The sequence below is a fragment of the Protopterus annectens genome, chromosome 4.part0 (genome assembly GCF_019279795.1).
Source record: "Protopterus annectens isolate FY-2018-M chromosome 4.part0, PAN1.0, whole genome shotgun sequence".
Lineage (NCBI taxonomy): Eukaryota > Metazoa > Chordata > Ceratodontiformes > Protopteridae > Protopterus > Protopterus annectens.
In genome coordinates this window covers 105,631,985-105,655,128 of record NC_056733.1, presented here as the reverse complement: position 1 = coordinate 105,655,128, position 23,144 = coordinate 105,631,985, and the positions used below count along the sequence as shown (strand labels likewise).

Sequence of the window (23,144 nt, the reverse complement as noted above, 5' to 3'; positions counted from 1 at the left end):
GAATATCATCTACAAAGCGCCTGTACAGCACTATATTTGCTTGATATTTACTGTTAAAAACATGATGATATTCCCAATTGTGCATGACCAGATTTGCATATGAATTAGCGCAGGGGGTGCCCATAGCAACCCCCCACACTTGTTTGTATAATTTCTCATTAAAAGAGAAGACATTGTTATTAAGTACTAGATCTAAAAAAGTACCTATAAGGGACTGAGTATCTTTATCAATGATGGTATTCCTACACATTGTTTCTCTAATGGCGTCAATACCTTGTTCATTCGGTATAACTGTGAATAAGTTCTTCACGTCCATAGCTACTAAGAGCAAAGATGATGTCAATACTATATCTGGATCAATGCATGTTAAGTCATTTAATAGTTGCTGGGTGTCTCTCAATATGGTTGGAATAGTCTTTACTAAGGGTCCTAGTTTGGATTCTAAATAAATAGATAAGTTTTCAGTCAGCCATTTGTCTCCTGCCACTATGGGACGTAGTGGTGGAGGAGTTTGTTGTTTATGCATTTTTGGAAGTCCCTTTATCAATGGAACTAATGGGCATTCAATGAGACAATAATCATATAGCTCCTTGGACAGCTGCCTACACATCAACAATTCATATAAAGCGTCATGTACCTGAAAAATTAATCTATCTAAATCTAAGTAATTAATGTTTATATACTTCTCAGTATCGCTTAACATGTTATACATTAATTCATTATAAAAAGGGGTGTCCATCAGAACGAGGCCACCACCCTTATCAGCAGGCTTAATAACAAGATCTAAATCTTTCTTAAAATTCTTTAGTGCTATTTTCTCATTACAGCTCAAGTTATAATACAAATGACGCTTTGTTCTACTATCCATAGTATTAGAAAAATACTCATAGAATTCATGTTCACAAACTTGTAAAAAACAATTGACAATGGCTGGGGTGTCTGGTATATAGACACTAGGTTTCTTATAATAGTAATAAAAGCATCCACAGTCCTCAGTCCTCTTCTTCAATGCACAAAGAGGAAAACCAGTGTGTGTGTGTGTGTGTGTGTGTGTGTGTGTGTGTGTGTGTGTGTGTGTGTCTTTCGGCTTTTCCCGGTTAGGGGTCGCCGCAGCGGAACTCCGGTCCACTAATGACTGGCAGTTGATTTTTATGGACAGAGTTGCCAACCCTGACGTACAACCTTCAACGAAGGTGCACCCATTCACGCAGGTCTCCATGCAGAAGACGCTCTAACTGAGAATCGAACCGGACAACGTCTTACTATGAAGCAACAACGCTACCGCAGCACCACCACCGCGGACAGAAAACCAGTGTACTGCATAAATGGAGAAATTCTTGACACCCCCAGTCAATCACAAAAGTAGAATTATACTGGATTGCCTTGGTAAGCAACCAAAATGGACACTCCTTCCCCATGGACCTTGCCCAACAGATAAAAGCCACAACAGACAAATGACATCAAAATTACCTACGTAATACAGAACAGTAGATGGAAAAGCTCTGTAGAGACAATGTAATGAACAAAACAAAGGCAAAGATTCAAGCCCATTACCTAGCCAAGAGTAAAACAGTCAAAACTACCAAAGACATGGCCTACCAAAGGGTTTTGCACCCCTATCCCTGTAATGGAGCAAGTCTGGTAAGTGTAAACCTCTCACAAAAAAAAAAAAAAAAAAAAAAGGCAAAGCTGTCCACGGCTTTTTTTAATTGTGTACTTTTAACAACAACTTTTAACCATGTCATTCTTGGCCAATAAAAACAGACATGCAAATAAAAAACATTAACAAAATATTGGGAATATAACAATAATACATTTATGCTTTGCATTCAAGAACAGACAACATTCACTTACAACTGCTGAATATATACTGAAATGATACTAGTAAATGGGTCACTGCAGTGTTGCATATTCTTTAATGCATCTTCTATCCCTCTCATTTTTCCCCCACTTTAATGCTGCTGTGTCCTTTTGTCCACAGAAAGTTAAAAGATAACTGCACTTGAGAGATTTAAGTAGACAATGCACACATATGTTACAAAAATCCATAAAGAAAACAAACATTTTTGCGTGCTTAACTGTTTTGAGTTACATAATTCTACATCCTCCTGACAACTGGCAGTCGTGGGAAACTTTATAAATCAATAAAATGTACTCAAGCTGAGCTTTTGATCTAGATCCCTACAGACAGGAAACTTTAAACTATTTAAGAAAAAAAAAACACTCAATATCCTTTAAGAAAAATGCAAACTTGCAAGCATACAGACATTTTCCCCCATCAGTATTAAAAATTAGCAAATCAACACATTCTGTAGGTGTTTTTTAAAAGTCTCTAAATTAGGGCCTTTTACAAATGCTAACAACTATAAATCTTGAATGGAGACAAGCATTTTAGTAACTACCTATTCGAAACCTGACACTCTAACACACCATCATACAGTGTGGCGTAACAGTAAGATGGTTATCCATGATACCAAGGGTGGGTCTGCTGTGAAGCAGCGATGGGTCTGTTCAACGATGGCAGAATGCAAAACTGCAACACAAACAGCATCATGACATTATTTCCATGGACAGTACTGATAATTTAGAAGCGATGCAAATATCTGGAAGGTCATATGGCCTTTAAGGTTTAATTGTGGACAAAGATCTTTCATAACTTAACACCAATTATAGAGATAAAAGAAAAAAAGCAGTAGTGATACCAACATTTATCATCCTTACCAACGGATTTTATCTTTGTTTTATGGGGAAGATATTAAAAAAATGTATTAAAATCAAAATAGGCAAGCACTTCCCACGAAATATTACATTAAATAAAGCAGAAATACACATAACAATAACCAAATCTGCATAGGGATACTGGCATTCATTTAGTCACTGTTTAGCCATGTCATCAACTTCACATACTAAAGATCCGGTCAGTGCAGTAAGACATCAGCTTTTTGTGTTTCACTCTCAGTGCTATATATCTGAAACTGCCTAACAGGTGGAAAGTCAAAGGATTACAATGGAAGAAAAGCCAATTATCTTAAAAAAATAGAAATAAAATAAATAAAAAAAAAATTTTTTATTGAATTATTAAGCAATAATCCAGGACTGTGCATGGGTATACAAGGATTTACCAAAGGCTGGTGTGGTTTGATTATGAGGACAAAGTCAGAGAGTGATTAAGCAAAGCCAACCTTGGATAAATCCTGACTTACCCACAGACAGGAGTGGCTTATTGCTTTTATACAATGGCAATATTAAGAAACAAACTGCTAAACATTCTTAAATAATGACTATACAAAGATGTCTTGTGCATTCTTCCTTGGTTACTGATATACAGTGCATGTATATGGGACTTTCATTTCCACATCTGCACAATCAACAGTCTAGTGCAAGAAAAGCGAATCTCCACTGCTGTTTTTTAAACCTTTAAAAAGTCAGGATTTTATGAGGGACAATGGAGAAATACAATGAAAATCATGCATGATTTTGTCTCTTTAGATTTGCAGAACTTTTTTTCTTGTACTTTGCTGTTCCCAGCATAAGCAATCAGAAAGTTTGGTCACTCAATGGTGCTTCAGCAGCCGGTCTTTTTTCTATTGGTATATGCTCGATTTACAATGGGCAAGCTGGATGAACTTTCCAATCAGCGTCCTCATTTTTGAATGGCAATGAGCAATCGTTTTATTTGTATAATCACTTGTGATTTTGGCAAACTTACATTTATGCAAAAATTAATAAAACCATATTATCAAATTCACATTTACAAATACTGTATGCCACATAGTACAGTTGTTTAAGTTGAACTTACCTTGACAGTATATGTTTGACGCATCACTGCTGCTGTAGCTTTTAACTATATAGCATATATTCTGCCAAGGGTATAACAGCCAGCCAACTTCCAAAGCTTCAGGACACCTTCCATATGTCCAATCCCTCAAGTATCTTGACCTAAACCAACTAAAAAACAAGTTTGGGCAAAACCTTCAGAGCTTTCCTGTCAGCACAGAGAGAGAGAGGCTGAGCCCTGAAAGGACTATGTTAGGAGCAACAAATGGGGAGACCCTGTAGAACAAATTTATTATTATTCTAACAACCACTAGAGGAAGCACTAGACAAGGAGTTATCTGTGGATGTTATCTATTTGGATACAGCTGAAGCATCTGACACTATCCCTCATGATGAAGTAATTTTCCAAATGTTGCAACACAATCTGAATCACGATGTGATAAGGTGGGTTAAGAACTGGTTACATTTTAGAACTAGTACAGTTCGCTTGGGTCAAAGGCTAAAATTTTTTTTCTCTTTGAGTACCTCAGGGCTCTGTTTTAAGGCCAGTTTTATTTGGGCCCTTTATGATACTGCTACCTATACCTCAAGGGATTTGGATTAGCACGTATGCAGATGACTAAGACAGGCTCAATTGTTACTATAACTGATGATCACAGTAAAGTCCAGGGTTGCTTGAAAGAACTGTACACGTAGTCATCTGTTAATAATATGGAATTTAATATTAAAAAAAACTTTTGTTTTTCGTTTAGTAATAATAAGTTCTGCTCTTATGCATTGAATAACATTACTTTGGATGTCGTCAGTAATGTTAAGGATTTAGGAATACAAGCTGACTGTCAGTAATTTTGATTTACATCTTATGAATATTAGAAAACGCTATCTAGAGATTAAGAATATTTTGAGAACTTTTGTACGGCGATAGGGAAATTTTGGTCTCACTTAAAACCACAGTAAGACCTGTGATAAAATATGCTAATAATGTCTGTACGTTTAAGTCACTACAGACTGAAAGATTGGAAAGGATATAGAAATTTTATACCAGACAGAAAAAAGGTTTTAGTGGGAAGACATATAAAAACAGACCTGAGTAAATTTCTTTATTTTGAATAAGATGTGTAGGCATTTTAAATCTGAAATCTTAGGAGTAAGTGTGGGTATAGGAATGGGTATAGGAAAAAACTATCATCAGAAAGTAACTAAAAATATATATATTTTTTTGGTAATCCCTAAATGTAAAAGTGGAGTATTGGGCAATTCTTTTCATTTTAGAGAGGCCTGTTGGTGTAATCCTCTGCCTCTTAAAATTAGAGAAGTGGATACAATTTGTTTATTTAAAGAGGCATTAGATGAGTATTTGGGTGATACAGTTTATGACACTAGACAGATTGGAGGCAGACTCATTGAAGGTCTATTAGGCCCAGAATCTGAAGTATATAGAACATTGAACAAAACATAATGTCCACACCTTAGCATAGAAAACACACACAAAAAACAAGGAGGGAGTGGCTACTGCAGCAGTGATCATTTGAACATCCACTGTTATGGCAAGTTCAACTTGCACAACTGTACTGCATTTAGCATACTAATCACTGCTGCAGTAGCCTTAGTTATATAGGTAGATTATCACAGCTAACTACCTTTGGGAGGTGGAAAGAGAAGAGTCTAGGAGCCCTTGGAGTAAATAAGGTCCTAGCAAAGCTTGAGCTGGGCCTAGAGGAGGAGTCAACATTATAACGCTTTAAGTACAAAAGACTAATTAGCAGCTTGTAGAATATTTCTAGAATCCAACCCTTTCCAAAAAATCATAGATAAAGCCAAGGCCCTGGTATACAGGGCTTTGACCCTGCTTGAATTGATTTGTTATAGTGAGTATAATAAAAGGTAATAGCCTTAGACAACCACTTTTAAATAGCCTGTTTTGATATAGGTTGTCCCTTCTTACCTTCACAAGAAATAAACAATTGATCTTAAGATCTGAGAGATAGAAATCTGTCAATACAGTGCCCAAGTTGTCTGTGAACATCTAAGGGAAGGAGTATACATTTTCCCTCATTTTCAGATTCATAGTTTATATTCATAGTTTAGTACTAGGCTAACTGCCCTTGTGAGCCATTTTAAGCCTAACCAGTTATCCCTTGCGAGACTCAAACCATGCACCTTGTGTTTGTAAGGAAGACACCTTAGCCATTAAGCCATCCTCCCAATCCAGTAAAGAAAAGGGGAGATGAACAGTTTGGCTTAAAGTAAACTTGGATACACTTTAGGAATAAAAGGATTAGTTCTCAAATAAACCCTGTCCCTATGGGAAATAAGGTGGTGTTGACTCTCCACAAGAGCTTGCAACTCAGACACCATTCTAGCACAGATCTAGCACAGATCAGAGCAATCAGTAAAACTGTTTTCCATGTTAAGAACCTCAAGTCAGCCAGATTAGCTAGTCCAAATGGAGCAAGCGTTGGCTTCTCTAATACAAAATTAAGAACCCAAGAAGAAGAGGCCACCAGTTTACTTGGCGGCCTCTTAAGCAAAGACCCCTTTCAAGAACATTTTGATATGAGACTGCCTTGAAAGAGGATGATCTATAGGCACACATGCTGAAATGGCTGATAAATTAATCTTGACAGAGGAATAAGAAAGGCCACAGGATATTAACTCTCACAAAACTGTAGAACCAGAGAGCAACCAGCCTCGAATGCATGCTGGTTATGTTGTTTTCACCAACTAGAAAACCTTTTCCATTTGCTAACATATGATTTTATACAGCAGGCTTTCTTGTCTCCATTAGTACCTGCTGCATGTCCTCAGAAAACAGGTGCCTAAAAAGAATTAAGACCATCACCCAGGCAGTAAAATGAAAATGACTGATGTCAGACTGTTTTGTTCTTGAGTCAGTAGAGCCAGTCTGTGATGAAGCTTGTGGTAATTGCCCTTGGCCACTTCCAAAAAAAAAAAGGCAGAACCACAGTTGTCTAGGCCAGAAGGGAGTCACTACAATGATTTTGGGGATTCCTAAGTAATCTTCAGGCGTACCCTGGATATTAGTGTAAATGGTAAAAAGCAGACAAGAACACTCGTGTCCAAAGAAGTGCATTTGTCTTCCAGGTCTTCTTTCAGAATCCCAAAATAGAATCTTGACAGTTGACGGTTCAAAGAGAAGGCAAAAAGGTCTTCTTGGGGAACTCACCAAAGATCGACCACATGATAGAAGAACCCCCACCGATCTAGTTTCCACTTGTGAGAGTTTGCTCTGGTCCTGCTCAGCTTGTCTACCACACAATTGTGCTCTGACAGAATGTAGGACTCCTGTAGAGCAAGATGGTGCTGTGAAGCTATATCCCAAGCTAAAATGGCTTGTCTGCAAAGGGAGTATTGACCTGCCTCCCCCTTGCTTGTTGATATACCCAATGACTGTGGTATTGTCTGAAACCACTATGAGGAGGTCTCGGGGGGGGGGGGGCGCAAAGATGGTTCAGAGACTGAGTGCTTTGATCAGGGCAAGCATCTCCTAGACATTTATGAATTTGCATCTGTCCTTGGTGTTCCACACCCCTGTCCTTTCTGAAAGTGCTCCACAAGCAAAGTCTGAAGTTTCTGGGTGACTGCCTGCTTTGGACCATGGGAAACCTGGATTTAAGGACATCTGTTGTCTCCAACAAAAGATTTCTCTTTTGCCAAACCTCAGCTTTGGGATTTGAAAAAACAAAGGGTGTTGACAATGGGACTAAAGAGATTTCAGATACCACTATCTTTCTCATGTGGAGGCTTGCCAGGGGTATTATGAAAACCATAGTTGCCAACAGACCCAAAATTCTGGGGTATTTCATCACAGCTACTGAAGTCTGAGTGGAGAACCTTAGAAACACATCTAAATAAGAACCTATCTTTTCCTGTGGAAGAAACTCTTTGAATTGGGTTTCTAATTGACATCCCAGAAACACAACATTATGAGAAGGAGTCAAGAAAGACTTAACTGTTAAAAAAAAAAGAAAAAAAGAAAAGACTTGACTGTTCTCTTGGAATCAAAGCTTGTGTAAAAACATCTCTCACCAAAGAGATTCCTGACACAAGGCTTTGTGAAGACTCCAAGCTGGAATTGGTAACTACGCTTAAGCTTACAATAAAGCCCTGTACAATCACTTGCATAAGTGTACAAACTCATTTGTACCAGGAAGAAATCAAAGCTAGAGCCCCAAGTAAAAATAACCTGCCATTGAGAACATCCAGCATCAAAATTTACAATAAATGCAAAATGTTGCTGTCCAAGAAAACAAAGGCAAGGCCCCAACAATGGAAAAGCACCCTCCTCAGTCTCAACAGGCAAATAAGACAACTTATTAAATCATCCAAGGGCTCTTTTTGAGAGAAACTTAGCAAGTACACCCAAGAATAACCATAAGGCCTCTTACAGCTGTGTACATAACCTAAAAAGGTAGGACCCAAGCATGTGCAGAACAAGAAGGCCAACGGTGTCACACACACTGACCTCACATAGACAGCAAACCTGCTAGTGGATAGGTATGGTGAAAGTTTCACTCCCTTATCCCATACTAACTTACAACAAACCTTACCCCAATCTCCACCCCACCCTACATATCTGAAAAGTAGGTCCTCAAAGCCTTGTCCAAGGCAAAAAACACAGCCTCTATGGGACCAGACGACATCCCAGGCTGTCTTCTAAACAGACTAAAACATGAACTAATATCACCACTAAGTAGTCTTTTCAAATCACAGCCTAACCCTTTGTTCCTGCAGAATGGAAAACAGCAACGGTTATTCCCCTCCACAAAGGTGGCCTAGCAACAAACCCGGGGAATTACAGACCTATAAACCTGATCAGTCTTATCTGTAAGGCAACGGAATGTATCATAATCGACCTCATAAACAAACACATTGGTGACCTCCAAACATTGGATCTTACCCAATTCAGCTTCATGAAGGGCAGATCCTGCCCGTTAAATCTAATGGATTTCTTTGAAAATGTGACCAAGGCCATTGATGAGGGCAAATCTGTGCACAAAGCATACCTCAACCTGGAAAAGGCTTTTGACACAATCCCACATTCAGGCATTACCGACTTAAACTGAATGTAAACCCCTTCGTTGTAAGATGGGTTGCCCAACTGGCTCACAAACCTGACACACACTATCAAAGTGGGTGACTCCACATCAACCAGCAGACCCGTTACCAGTGGGGTGCCACAGGGGTCAGCACTGGGCCCTCTACAGTTTGATATATACTTCTCAGAAGTTTGGGTCAAAACTAAGGGATTCTAGCTGACCAAGTCTGCAGACGAGTGTAAACTAGGTGCAATCACCGAATTCCCAAATGATGTCAGTATACTCCAGGAGGGTCTCACTCAGACTAAGAACTGCTATATTACTCACAGCCTCAAACTGAATACAAAGAAATGCATCATCACTCCCTTTGGCACAAACAATGTCCCCTCACATTATCAAATCAAATCAACAACAATACCCCAAGTACCCAGTAGTAAAGGACCTGGGATCACATGACTGCGACCTTAACGTCGACCACCATGTGTCGACTGTAGTAAGGAAAGCATTCTACTTAGCACACTTGATTAGTAAAGGCATTGCCTCGAGAGCAAAAGAAGTTATAACCCCCCCCCCTATACTTTGCACTTATCCGGCACATAATTGAGTGTAACACCCTGTTTGGCATGCACCATACTAAGCACCTACAGCAATAAGAGAGACCTCAGAGATGAAGTAGGGGCTCCAGCATGTGTGTTACACATACCAACTAATGTCCTTGTCACTATACTCCATATCATACAGACTTCTTAGGGGAAACTTATGCCTGGTCTACACAGCAGTCCGAGACCCAAACCTAATGAACTTGCTGCATATCAGTAAATCAAATAGGACTAGGGTTACCCATTCCAGGGACCTAAATATGGCCTGCGACTTAAAATAGGACATGCAGGAGGGACATCTTATCTCCCAGCAACTACCATGTCTTTGGAACAGGCTACCAATTCATGTGAAACAAAACACCTCTATAACATCGTTCAAGAGGAACCTGGACGAGTGGATGAGGCACCATAAATTCTTACCGGGGTTCGAGCACACAACCCTCCTGGACATGGGCAGTCATCATTAAATGCAATCTTTGGTATTGACTAGCATTTCATTGGTATTACTTTGGGATGAAGCGGCTAGGCTTAAAATGACCCCGGATCAATAGCCTGGTAATCTCCTATGATTCTATAAGCGAGTTGTCTAAATATGGAAAAATGTGGATATACTGTAGTCTGCAATAAGCTATTGGAGCTAAAGACTTTATGAGCATTCTTGGTGCATTGGATAGTGCAAAGGTTACGGCAGATGTGATCCAGACATACTAAATCTTAACAAATTTCTGAAGTCTGGATGAATGAGGATGCAATGATAAGCATAAGATAAGTCTAGTGTTAGGAAACTTGAAAGAGTAAGAGTCAACAGGTTGTGAAGTGACAATTTGAATGAGGCCACTGTCACAAACAGGTTTAAGAAAGATCCAGAACTGGTCTCCACGCATTTTCTTTCTTTGCCACTAGAGCAATGCTGAATAAAATCCCCTCCCTGCTTGGCAACGAGAATGAGATGAAGACCTGGTGGAAAACAAATTCTGATCTGGAGGATGAGGAATGACCCACTGGAAAGGAACAACTTTCACTCACTGCCATCTGTAACTTTGATGAATGAAATTCAGAACCTGTCTGAAGCAATTTGTTGCCAAAGTGAAAAATGTAGATTAAGACTTTCTGGAAGAAAAAGGTGGTCTTGGTAGAAGTGGGTCATAATGTCTCTTGACTAGTCAGACACATTGGATTGTCCTTGGATTTGGGAGCTTAGAGGCTCCTTTTTGGAACTCCCTTGCCATTCCTTCTTAAACATCTGTTTACCTGAACACTGTTGAGACTGTTTGTTTTCTGCCAAAAATGGAAGAACAAAGAAAATCCCTTGGACAATTTGGAAAAGGAGAGCTGAAAAATCTTGAGAGAGACTTTGATTTTCGCCTCTGATTCCTCATATATCTTCCTAATTAACTTTATTATTGTATTGGGAAATGCAAATACTTCCATTACCCTACTCATAAAATCCCAGCTTACTCTATTAAAATGTTTTCTCTGCATAAAGACACACCAATAACAGCAGTATTTTCCTACATTCTGGATCGACACTGTTCTATTAATACACAAAAAGGCTCACAAACAACGTAAACTGGACCGTAATACAAATAAATAAAACGCACCAGACCAGTCCAAATTAAAACCATTTCACTTTAACACTTAAAATAACAAAATACAACTGGTAAGTGCTTTCGTCCCACTTATAGAACTTCTTCAGACCAAGCTGTATTAATTCAAAACCTCATTAAATACACTTGCTTAAAATCACATGACTTCCCAAAAAATCAATGATTTAACCCTTTCCTTTTAAAGGACTACTTTGTAGTTTTCCCTTTCATTCATTCCCGGGAAACTACATGCATTCAACCTTATCTGCCAACAATATTCCTTCCAATCTAACTCATCCTCTGCCTCTAATCTTACATTACAGTTTAATATCTGATCTACTATATTTAAAACAGACCTTACTTATTTCTAAACTATGTTTTTGCATTAAATTCTTAGCTAACCCATTTTGGCTTCTAAGTTTTCTACAGACCTTGGATGTTCACACATTCTATTACTAAATTCTCTGCACGTTCTTACAATATAAAACACAGGACAATAGGGTAACAAAACTACAAATTTAGATTTACAGGTATATTCATGTAATAACTTTAAAAGACTTCTTGCTATTATCCTTACCTCATTTCCTTCAAGAACAAAACTGACAAAACCTACAACTACCACATCTTAACATTCCTTTATTGTCCCCTAATTGTTTATTAGTTTAATTATTTCTATAAAAATAAACTGCTTACCCCCTTATCAAAAGGTCATTCTGGGAATAGGGTGTCCTTTGTTGAAACGGATGAAAGAATTGTTGAACAAGAAACAGATGAGGGTAATCCACAGGAAGTGTTTCATGAAGAAGACGTCTCAAATTTTCAGCAGGGCTACAAAACTTCCCCTCTGAGATCGGCTCGATTGAAAAACAAGACAACACCACTAACAGGAGGATTGTGTTCCTGTGCGGCAATTACCGAACGATAGATATCAGTGAAGGGGTCATCTTGCGAGGAGGTGGAAGACAGTACAGTATTACCAACAGTAAGGGACAATAACAATCACTCAAATAATATAATTTTTGAATTTGATGGTAATATATAATTACTGAAAACTGGTATTGAAAAGACTGATTCAGCAGGACTTCCCAGAAGCAGTAGTTACAATGCTCCCCATTACATTCTGTGGCATTATTTGAGAAATTATGTGAAATGGATATTAGAGCTATGTATAACAACAATAAGAAAGTTCATATGAAGGAAAATAATTTGACTTAGGAAGAATGAAAAAAGTGAGGTCAGAATTGGTGAGAAAAGAACTGTTTTTGAAATATATAATTTTAAACCTGGTGAGATAGATTATTTAAAAAGGTACAGAACCCTTTAATCCCCACACTTTTTGGGATCCCGAAAATAAGTCTATCGAGGATCCACAAATGAGACCCATTGTGGCCGCTGGAGGTTCTAAGACAGAACCTTTAGTCAAACTTGTAGATTACCACTTAAAGGAGTTTTTTTATTCTAAGGTACATGTGCTTAGAGATTCTTGGCACTTATTGAAATGTCTTTCTCAATGTGAATATAAAGAAAATATTATTTTTCTTAGTACTGACGTTAAGGACTTATTTATATCTATTCCCCAGGATGAAGGTTTACAATATTTTAATGAAGTCCTGATCGTTGGTTCTAGATTGTCCCAGAATTCCCAGAATTCCATTTATCTGTTAACATTGTTAATGGAAATTGTGTTAAAAACAATTATGTATGGTTTCAGGGGGAATATTTTAAACAAATCAAAGGAGTGGCAATGGGGGGCATCTTTGGCCCCAATATTTGTAAATATTATATTCTGGGTATGGGAGACCAAATGTATTTTTGAATCTGTGTGCAATAGGTCTAAGTATTTTAGATTTTTGGACGAAATATTAATTCTATGGGATGACGTAAATGAAATCCCCAAATTTACTGATTATCTGAATGACTGCATATTTTTGTCATTTACTTATAATGTGAACCGTGGTGCAGCGGTAGCGTTGTTGTCTCACAGCAAGAGGTTCTCCAGTTCGATTCTCGGCTGGAGTGCAGGGAGTGCCATCTGTGTGGAGTCTGCATGTCCTCCCCACGGTTGGGAGGGCATTCGAAAGACATGCGTAAATGGGTGTGCCTTCGTTGAAGGTTGAATGTAGAGCTGGCACCTCGGCGTTCATCAAAATCTACTGCCAATCATTAGCGGACTGGAGTTCCGTTGTGGCGACCCCTAACCAGGAAAAGCCGAAAGACAAACAACAACTTAAACATACACCACGAACAACTTTGAAACAAAAAAACAAAATGTAGAGGTGACAGTGTCCCAAACAGCTTGGAGAAATGATCCACACAAGTTTTAGCGCTTTCAGTCACTAGACTAGGAGACTATTTAGAATTTAAAGAATTAGTCGAGGATCTCAATAATACAACCTCCTTTTTGTACTTCAAACTTGGTGAGTTTGGCAAGACAATTAATTTTTTGGATATTAACATGAAAATTGATGAGGAGAATAGAAAATTCTCGAGCAAAATTTATAGAAAACCTTATTTTGCAAATCAGTATTTGCATAATGACAGCTTGCATCCTGTCCATATGAAGAAGGGGGTCATCAAAGGACAGTACATAAGATTGAGTAGGTTAACATCAGATGATGATAACTTATTCAAAATTTTTCCTTCTTTTAAAAAAGTATTTCAAAAAAGAGGTTATAACAACAAGTGGATTAATAAAATAGAGAAAGAAGTTCAGATTTTGAGGAAAAATGTGGCAAGACCAATATTACAGTCTACAGAAATCATGGTGCAAGCTGGAAATTTGTTTGAAAATGGTAGTAAAGTAGAAAACAACGATGATTACCGAATAGCTTTTCCCATTCCCATAGTGGATGAAATATGGAAGATAAAAAACATAATCACAGAAAATTGGAATATTATTGTGGGGAACAAAGATTTAGCTGACACCTTGGGTTTAAGTCCCAGATTTACTTATAAAAAGGTTTCCAACATTAAAAGTATGTTGGAATTCCATGGAGAAATGAAAAAGCCATCTAGGGCATGCACAATCAAAAAAGGAACTTATAGTTGTAACAACTGTAACCAGTGTAGATTCATTTCTAATACATCGTTTATTACAATAGGCCTACATAACGAAACATTTTGGGCTAAAAATTATTTCAATTGTAATAGTGAACTACTAGTTTATGTAGCGAGATGTGTGACATGCAGACAATACTACAGTGGTAAAACCAAAAGAAATTTAAAAAGACGCATATATGAACATAATTTGGCTATAAAGAAGAGAGACAAATTTAATGCTTTGTTTAGACATTCTATCATTTGCGAAGAATTCAAAAAGTTTGAATTCTTTGTTTTAGATAGTGTAGAAAATATTAGTTTCAATGGGGATCTAAATAACATCTTAGAATGCAAGGAAGCATATTGGCAGCTTCACTTGGGAGCTGACAAATTCCCTGGATTGAATGACACAATAAATTTAAAATGTTTTTTAATGTATAGATAAAACTTTTTTTACTGTGATATTATACAATACAATATAGTGTCATTTGTAATGTATAGACATAAGTTTTACAAAAAATTTTTTTACATAAAGAATTTTACATTGTAAGGATGATTTTTAGTATATAAATCTAGATAGAAATAGTATCAAACAGCATTTTACAACCTACTTGTGTAATCATGAGGTAATTTCCTGTTGTGGGATATAAAAGGAAGTAATGGAGTAAATTAATTGTTTCTGAGGAAGGTCACAAACAACAACTTATAACGTGAATCAAGATGGTTGTAATTATTTAGCTATTCATTTGCAAAAGAATATAGATTTGCACTGTTACGCGAAAATTCACCTACTCAAATGTTTTTTTTGGGAGAGTAATCCATATTAGCAAAAAAAAAAAAAAAAAAAAAAAAAGAATTTAGTGAAAGGTCAGATGGTGAGACTCTCTAGGATAACAACGGATAATGAATGTTTAAGAAGGGAATTAAATTTGTTAAAGGAAATGTTTTTGAGTAGGAAACATCCCAAACATTTACTAGAAGAGCAGGAATCTCTGGTTCTAGTGGTAAGACAGTAAAAAAATGACAACTTTAAAAACACTATGAACTGTGTTTTAACATTTGACCAGCACTCCACGAAAATAAAAAGTATTATTGAAAATAACTGGTATGGAGTGTTTGGGGCTTTTGATTTAACAAGGAAATTGGGCAATATTCCTAGGGTTGTATATAGGTGGGGAAGTAACATGAAAAATATTTTTGAAAAAAAAAATTGGACGAGAACCAGAGTTCTTAATGGGAAAATGAGTAAATGTGGTTGTTGTAAGGAGTAAATGTTTATTCATGAAACTAATAATTTGGTTACTGGACAATTTAAAAACGTTTTCCGATAAGAGGTAACTTTGATTGCAATACAAAAGGGGTGGTATAAGTGCCACTTTGTCATGTACTGCACTTTTATGTATGAAAAACGGAAAATCAAATTAGGAAAAGGATACACCAACACACCTATTCTACTACAAAGAAAGATAATGCAAAGCGTCTTATATAAACACTCTTTGAAGTGTGGTAATTTTAAGAAGTTTGTTTTTTGTATGTATTGGAGAAGGTTAATGTGAATGAAAAAGGTGGGAATTGGTCTTCCTTTTTATAGAGTACAGAGAAAGCTTCTGGCAAATACAAATATGAGTCTACTTCTAATCAACGAAAACTAAATTTTTCGAAGTTTAGAAAGCAGACACCCACTTTCACGAAATTGCTCTCAAAGTGCAATTTCACAAAAGTCACTTAACTGAATCACGGCACAGCTGGGATAAGGAAATATATCCTTTTCCTTACAGTAGTGCAATCTCGGAGTTAGTATATGTAATTACCGGATGTATGTCTAGTAAAGAACAATACATTTTTGCAAGGGGCAAGCCCCCAAAGCCCCCCACTACTTACTAACTCCAAGATCGCACTACAGTGGGGAAAGGGATATACTTCCTTATCCCTTCTGTACCGTGATTCGGTTAAGTGACTTTCATGAAAGTGGGTGTCTGTTTTCTAATCTTCGAAAAAATGAGTTTCATTAATTACATATACTTACATATACATACACACACACAAAAAAAAGTTTAGATACGACAACTTTAAATATACTGTATATGTTTAATTTAATGTTGGAATAGTATTATATATGATTTTTACTGTGTTCCTTTTGTTTTAATTATTGAATCACTGTGATTGGTTGAGTTTGTGTATAAAAAGACAGACATTTTAATGGTTTAATGTCCGATGAAGTTTCCTGGTATTTAATTAATTAAAGGAACGAGCGCTAACAGAACACTCTGCAGTCTATGGTCTCCTTTTGGTACTTTGTGTTTTACTTGTCATAGGCTCCCTATGTTTGGCAACAATCCTTTCTAATTTCTGTTGCTCAAGTCATTGTGCTGAAAGTTTCTGTGCTCTGGATTTATCAAAAAGCAGTTACTTGACAACAATATTTCTAAACTCGTGTATTACTCGGGTACTCCCTTATTTTCTCTGTAGAACTGTGCAACTGAACCTCTTCTTATTGTGTGAGATTACCTTTATTTTGTAATACCTTTTAACCCTTGTCAGCCCTTCTAAATAATTTTTATTACTTTTTAACCAGATCTCTCTCTCTCTAGTTTATTTCTACCCTACTGTAAAACTCCACTTTCATTTTATCTCACTCACTAGCTACAACATCTAGAGTACTTTCTATTGAACAATTTATGTAATGCTGCTGTAATTTCAGGGCATACAGCAATACATGTCATGTATAGCATTTGTAAATGTGAACTTGTCAACATGGTTTGATTACTTTTACATAAATGTATGTTGTTTACACCACAAGTGACAATTCAAAACAGCTGTTAAAAAAAATCATATGTGCAAGTTTGAAGCTCTTCCTGATACCGCAGAAAAGTGCACAGTTACAGCTTTTATATAGCTTGTGTACCATGCCATGTTATGAAGCAAGCTTGGTCAAATGTTCTGCCTCATAACCAGAAATGTAGGCTGTTAGTATAAAATTCAACTGCTCTGTAAAATGTAACATTTTCATTGTCACTGGAACTGCAAATTAAACTCTCTCCTACCCAATGTCAAAGAAAAAGCACCGAGCTGCGGTCAAAGACTTTAATGGGCATACCACTGCAAGTGCGAAGGGTCATATCCGTTAAAGTTGATGAATGCATTCCCATACTAACCTACAGTGACATCAATGAGAAATAAAGAAAAATTATGTGTCCATGTCTTAACAGAAAGTTTATGAAGGTTTTTATTAAGAAACACTCCAAATAAAACAAGTTTCAGAGTGGGGAGTATGAATCACACCACGGGAGTATGAATCACACCACTACTAAGTGCCAATATGCATATACTGTGCAACTCTTCACTTTCAAATGGGAGAGTGTGGCTGTGTTCAGGAGAAACATCTGACCCCAAGAGCATGTTGGATCTTTCATCTCTATGAAAGATACTCTAAAAGTGAGAAAACATGGCTCACAGCAACAGCAAAGAAGAATTCAAGTAATGCATCATACTACTGACTTTATTAACTGGAAAAAAGCAACCAAGCAAAGTCCTGCACTGACAAAGATTTTGCATATAAATTTAATTAATCGATTCTTTCAGTGCCCAAGTATAGAGGAAGAAAACTCAGAATATACCAAAGAAAACTCAGAATATACCAAACAGTTAGCTGGATTGCCTCTCTGTCAGGCAAATCACGTACTGGATGGATCCTGAGAAGGAGTCTTCCTCCTAGAAGTACACTTATGAAAATTTTACTCCATCTTGGATAAAAATGTAGATGCCCAAAAACAGAACTAAAAAACAAACACACAATGAGTTTCTAATACTGCATTTGCTCCAGAAGTAATTTTTTCAGGGACTAATTGGTTGAATCAATTCCGGCATTTGCAACACAGAGTAACCTAATGTGGCATTTCGGGTATCAAAACTCACAGTATTAGCAATGGCTTTTCAGGAGCTGAATGTCCAAGAACCGGCACCTTCAGTGTGTCTGCAAAGTGCATTTTGTCCCAACTGGGAAACATCATTAGACCCGCCACCAGACATGCCAGATCCGCCTACCTACTTTAATGCCAAGGGAATATTCCTGGACTGCAGCTCTTAAACCATTCCTTCCATCCCCTCTGAATATCATCTCGCTGCCCTAGTCTCTAAGTGGACCTTCGAGTCCTCTGAATCCAAACATTCTCTGAAAAGGAATGGGATATATGACTGGGAATCCATTTAGAATCACAGCCGATCCTTCTTACACTGGGCAGAGACAATGCTGGATCTTCCTTCAGAAGATGTCGACAATGAGGAAAGGGATTGTCTCTATTCATCCATACAATGACACAAAACTTTGGGGAATTTGTACAAATAATGCAGCAGACAGGGGTTAGCCTCCTAAGCAAATCTCCTCCAAAAGGGTTGCAGTCTTCCACTCCAGTCCTCCAAGGTGGTTCCTCCCCTGGGGACACCAAGGTGGTTCCTCCCCTGGGGACACCCCAGCAGAAGACTACAAGGATAAAAGGCAGAACCCATACTCAGAGGTACAAGTACTAAAGATAAAAATTAGATAAATTAACCTGTAAGGGAGTGTACAGTTTAGGCAAAGGCTCCCAAAGCAAGACGTCACTCTGTAGCAGCTCTTACACAAGACTCCAGCTGTGGACAGCCAAGCTATCCACCCCCAGGCAAAAAGTCCAGGGAGGGGGCAAATTAAGGCTACACGTGTTCTTTACTGCCATCTCACCACTGCAAATTCCTGCTGGAATTCTTGAGGGCTACAATTCTGATCCTCAGAGTTACAGGTCTATCTGGAGGAACATATACTATACCTGAAAAAGAATCACCTCAAAGTATTCCCCATTTACTCTGATGACAAAATTAGTACATAGAATTAGTTGCGAGTCTAAATGAACAACTCTAATAGCTGCAAGTGCAGGGAGAGCTTGCTTCCTAAAAAGCAAGCTTCCATAATCGATGTTGAGACTGCAGTTCATTTTTCACTACTGTGGGAATCACAAAAATAGGCCTGCAGTTGTAACACAAACTCTAGCCTTGTCGAACTGAATTATAACACACTGTAATTCACAGGGAATTAATGGACAAATTATAGCATGCACGCATGGAAGAAACCTGCAAGGACTCATTAAACAAAAAACTCCAAAGGCAATGCTTCTACCTCCTCAAGTCTCAACCTCATGGCTGGCATAGTTTACAGATGTCAAGGAAGAGGCAGCTATGTTGCAGGATCAGCCACAACCAATCACAGGCACCTCTGGTACATCAGGAGAACTTTTTTCTGTATCCCCCCCTTTGGGAGTACCTTCCTGAATAGTCCTGAAGTAAATGAACTTCTTGACATGAAGGAAACCAGGCAGATTCTGATGTGTGTGGGAGTTCAGAGCAAAAGGATCAACAGTAAACATAAGAAGGGGCTCTAGCACTGCATGCAGCCACAACTGGATTCTGTTGTAAACATGAAGTCACATCAATCTAGCCCCAGCAAAATTGTGGGGGATACAGGCCATGGTCCCTGGTGGTCTCCAGAAGGATGCAGCCAGCCTCAGGGTGGACCGCAGCAGTCCTGAATCCTTGACAGTCTCCCGCAGGAAGGGGGGGGGTCTTCCATTCTCCAGCATAGGGAAAAAAAATCCAGGAACTCAAGGGTCAGAAAGACCACGACCAGCAGAGAAGCAATCTACTTCCTCAAACCACCATGGATTCTATCATTACTGTTGACATTCTGCTTCATCAAATGGTAACAACAATGGCACACTCCATGACAAAGAAGAATGAAGTCCTGACTGTGACCTAGATGCCATATGTCTGAGTAGCTGTGTGACAAGACAGGACAGGAGGATAAGAGAGAACAACCATTGCTCCACTCTCACACACACTACACTAGCATATATATATGGATGGTCTCCAAATCAATTGTAGAAGACACACACACACTACTGGGTTGTGAAAGAAGGGCTGGTAAAGCTGTGTATTAGCATAGCAGCAGCAGTATGCTAAACAGTTGCCCTAGAATGAGATTCCTAACAGGAGCACAAACATGGTAACAGTAACTGGTCAATATCAAATCTTGTGGCATCTCAAGAGTCCAAAGGATGAAAAATCGGTAGAATTTAATTCATAGACTGTGTAGTCCAAAAGGTAGGAGGTAAGCAAATCAGGGACTGTACAAGTCAATTGTTCAGAAGTCCATCATACATCGGTATTCAACCCATAAAAGCCTACTTTCAAGCTTATATTACTTCCCTATAATTACATACAGCATGCAATTACCTGCAAATAAAACCTGTGATAGGCGATAAAGAATAAAGACAAAGACAGACAAAAGAATGAAGCATTCATAAACTAACGGTCCAGAACTAATTTTCAGGGCTACAACAAAAGCCAGTTCTTGAAAAGATATGAAAATCATGCAATAATGGACCATCACAAATGTAATGAAACTTGTGTGATCAAAAACAAAACAAAAATACTGTCTCATGCACAAAATTAGGTAGGATTATTTTTTTCTTTCCCTTTTTAGGCACTGTGCTTTGAGGAGGTCATGCAACATCCCACCTCAATGTCATGAAAAATACTACCACTTTACATTCTAAATTATTTAGGGCACTTTCTAGAAACAAAAACATACAGCTATTAACCCCGTACCTTACTTAATTACGACCCACCAGCATGATCTCATTTTCAGTGCTCACATCAGGGATTTACTCCTTACACACGTTCTCTGCTGTATTTTTATATCTAATATATATCTAATAAACACTGAGCAGAAAATTTGAGCTCTGCCAGTTATGTAAATTTTTATATGATGCTGCATTAGCCTGTGAACATACCTCCCAACTGTCCAGAGTTTTTCTGTCTGTCTAGATTTCTACCTTATATTTATGGAGTGTTCCTCATAAAATCTGTGGTATTCCTGCCAAGCATTGATGACTACAGTCTCTAAATAATGACAGACATTTGAGTTTCAAACTTCATACCATTCACAAAATATATGCCAACACAATGCCTGTTAATTATATCAACTTAAAAACTACATCAGTGCTGATTCCACAGAGGTTATTTCCCAATCTACTGACAGTACTAAAAACCACAATGGAATATTCGTTCTATAAACTTAACAGATACCAGAAAGTTCACAATCTGTGACAACACAGTGACAAGTAGGATCTTGAAAAAACTCAGTTACAGCTACACATAATCTACATTTTTATTAATAATTGTGTGTAAGACAAGTTTTAACTTTTTAAACAAATAATACACAAGTTAAAAAGTGTAGTTTGTCCAAATGAAACAGAAAACATTAATTGCACATAATGTATGCATTTCTTGACTCTATCAGTGTTCTGTATCACACCACCACTACTGACAGCTGAGTTCAGTCCTGAAGATCAGTACTGTGTGGTGCTGCACAGTGCAAGTTATCCATAAATTATATTACCTGCTACGTGGTAATATCAATTAGTCTAAATGAACTGGAAAACACTAACGGCACATGCTGTATGCAGTTCCACATTTTGTGTCATATCAGTGTTCTGCACCACAACACTAATGACAGCTATGTTAAGTTCTGGAAATCGATATTATGGAATGCTACTCAGTTTAAATTATCTTCAAAATATTATCTTCAAAATACCTGCTTCTAGTTATGTTTATGAAGCTTTCCTCCCTGTGCTTCCAATGTAAACAGGTTCTGCCCACTTGGACATGCCCAGCTGACAAATCAAAAATAGATACATACATTTCACTAGCTCTTTTGCACACAACTTATTGGGAGCCCTACCAAAGGAACTGCTATGGCCCATCACAAATAAACAAATCATTATAAACAGGACCCATCTCTGGAAAATTCTGACACTTTCTATACAACTGCAACAACTCATTACATACAAAGGCAAAGTGCTGATCTGCCACAAGCAGTTACTACACTATTTAGTCAAAACAAAACCAAACAAACAAAAACAGTTAGCATGTACCTGGGTCAAATCCTGGTCAGTCAGAAGGTGTTGTTCCCTTGGCTTGAAGCAATTCTGGCATTTGCTTTTATTGAAAATGTTCGCCTGAAACTTTCGGCATGGGTTTTCCTTTGCTCCAGACATAGCGGCTTTATTCCCAAATTTAAACCATAAAACGTCTCCGTGAAAGCCAATATAACTCTGCTACAGATAAAATGACAGATGAAAAGAGCACGGAGGCCCTTCTTATCTAAATAGTATGAGCTTTATATAATCCTGCCAATGTGTTACTAGAACTACCGACCACTGTTGTGAAGAATCAAGAAAACCATCCAGTGCCACAGCTGCAGAACGAAAGGAGTATAAGGGGATAAAAAGTATTCACTGGGGACCAAGGCAACCCCGGATACTCCTGCCTCTATTCCCTTGGCCTTGGTTATGGGGGGCAGCAGGCAGAACCCTTGTTTCCAACCTTCGACACACAATGAATTAAAAGGATTTGAAAGTAAAACACACAGCTCAGTCCAGGTCGGTTTTGAAGAATAAATGCAAAAGGACATCGAAATGTGAGACGGACGCACTCAGTTCTCTCACTGCGGGCAAGGCACACTCAGATTTATTTTGCCCTGCTCCTGGATTTCACTCCCTGGAATTCTGTCGAGATGTTCGCCTTTGTTTTAGGTTTGTTCCATCCTTCTACTGCTGCTGCCTTCCGCTAATACCGTCCTCCCCTGGGAAGGGACGTGACTGGCTAAACCAGACTGCTGCCCCCTCCCGCTGGGTCCCCCGTCACTTGGGAGCAGTTTGTACGGAGATCGATCAACCTGGGATACAAACCCGGTCTGTGGTAACAGCACTTACTACACCTAAGCTCACCGAGTTTACAGGCTGGAACACAACGTGAGCAACGCTGGCTCTCGCGAGACCCTTCTGACCTAGCCAGCCTCTACAAGCCGCAACTGGCTCGTGGGAAAGTTGGTCTCCATATGTGTGGCTTTGCGATACTTGTAGGCGCGCGCATTCGCGTTCACGTTACAGAGCAGTAATACAAACTTGTTCTCTGTAGATGCAAAACATAGTCAACGTTGTAGGGAAGGAAAGCTATCGTATATTAATTAACAAAGGCATCTTTATGTACCA

At 38.2% G+C, this 23,144-nt stretch overlaps 1 protein-coding gene across 1 annotated transcript in view; it reads right to left on the bottom strand.

Moving 5' to 3' along the window:
- The window catches only part of LOC122799215 (myosin phosphatase Rho-interacting protein-like), a 2,938,789-nt gene extending 2,915,866 nt beyond the window's left edge, over positions 1-22,923 (bottom strand). The window contains exon 1 of the mRNA XM_044068133.1: positions 22,026-22,923. Within this exon, the coding sequence (XP_043924068.1) occupies positions 22,026-22,148 (123 nt within the window). The 5' untranslated portion in view covers positions 22,149-22,923. The remainder of the gene's footprint in view (positions 1-22,025) is intronic.
- Between the last annotated feature and the right edge of the window lie 221 nt (positions 22,924-23,144).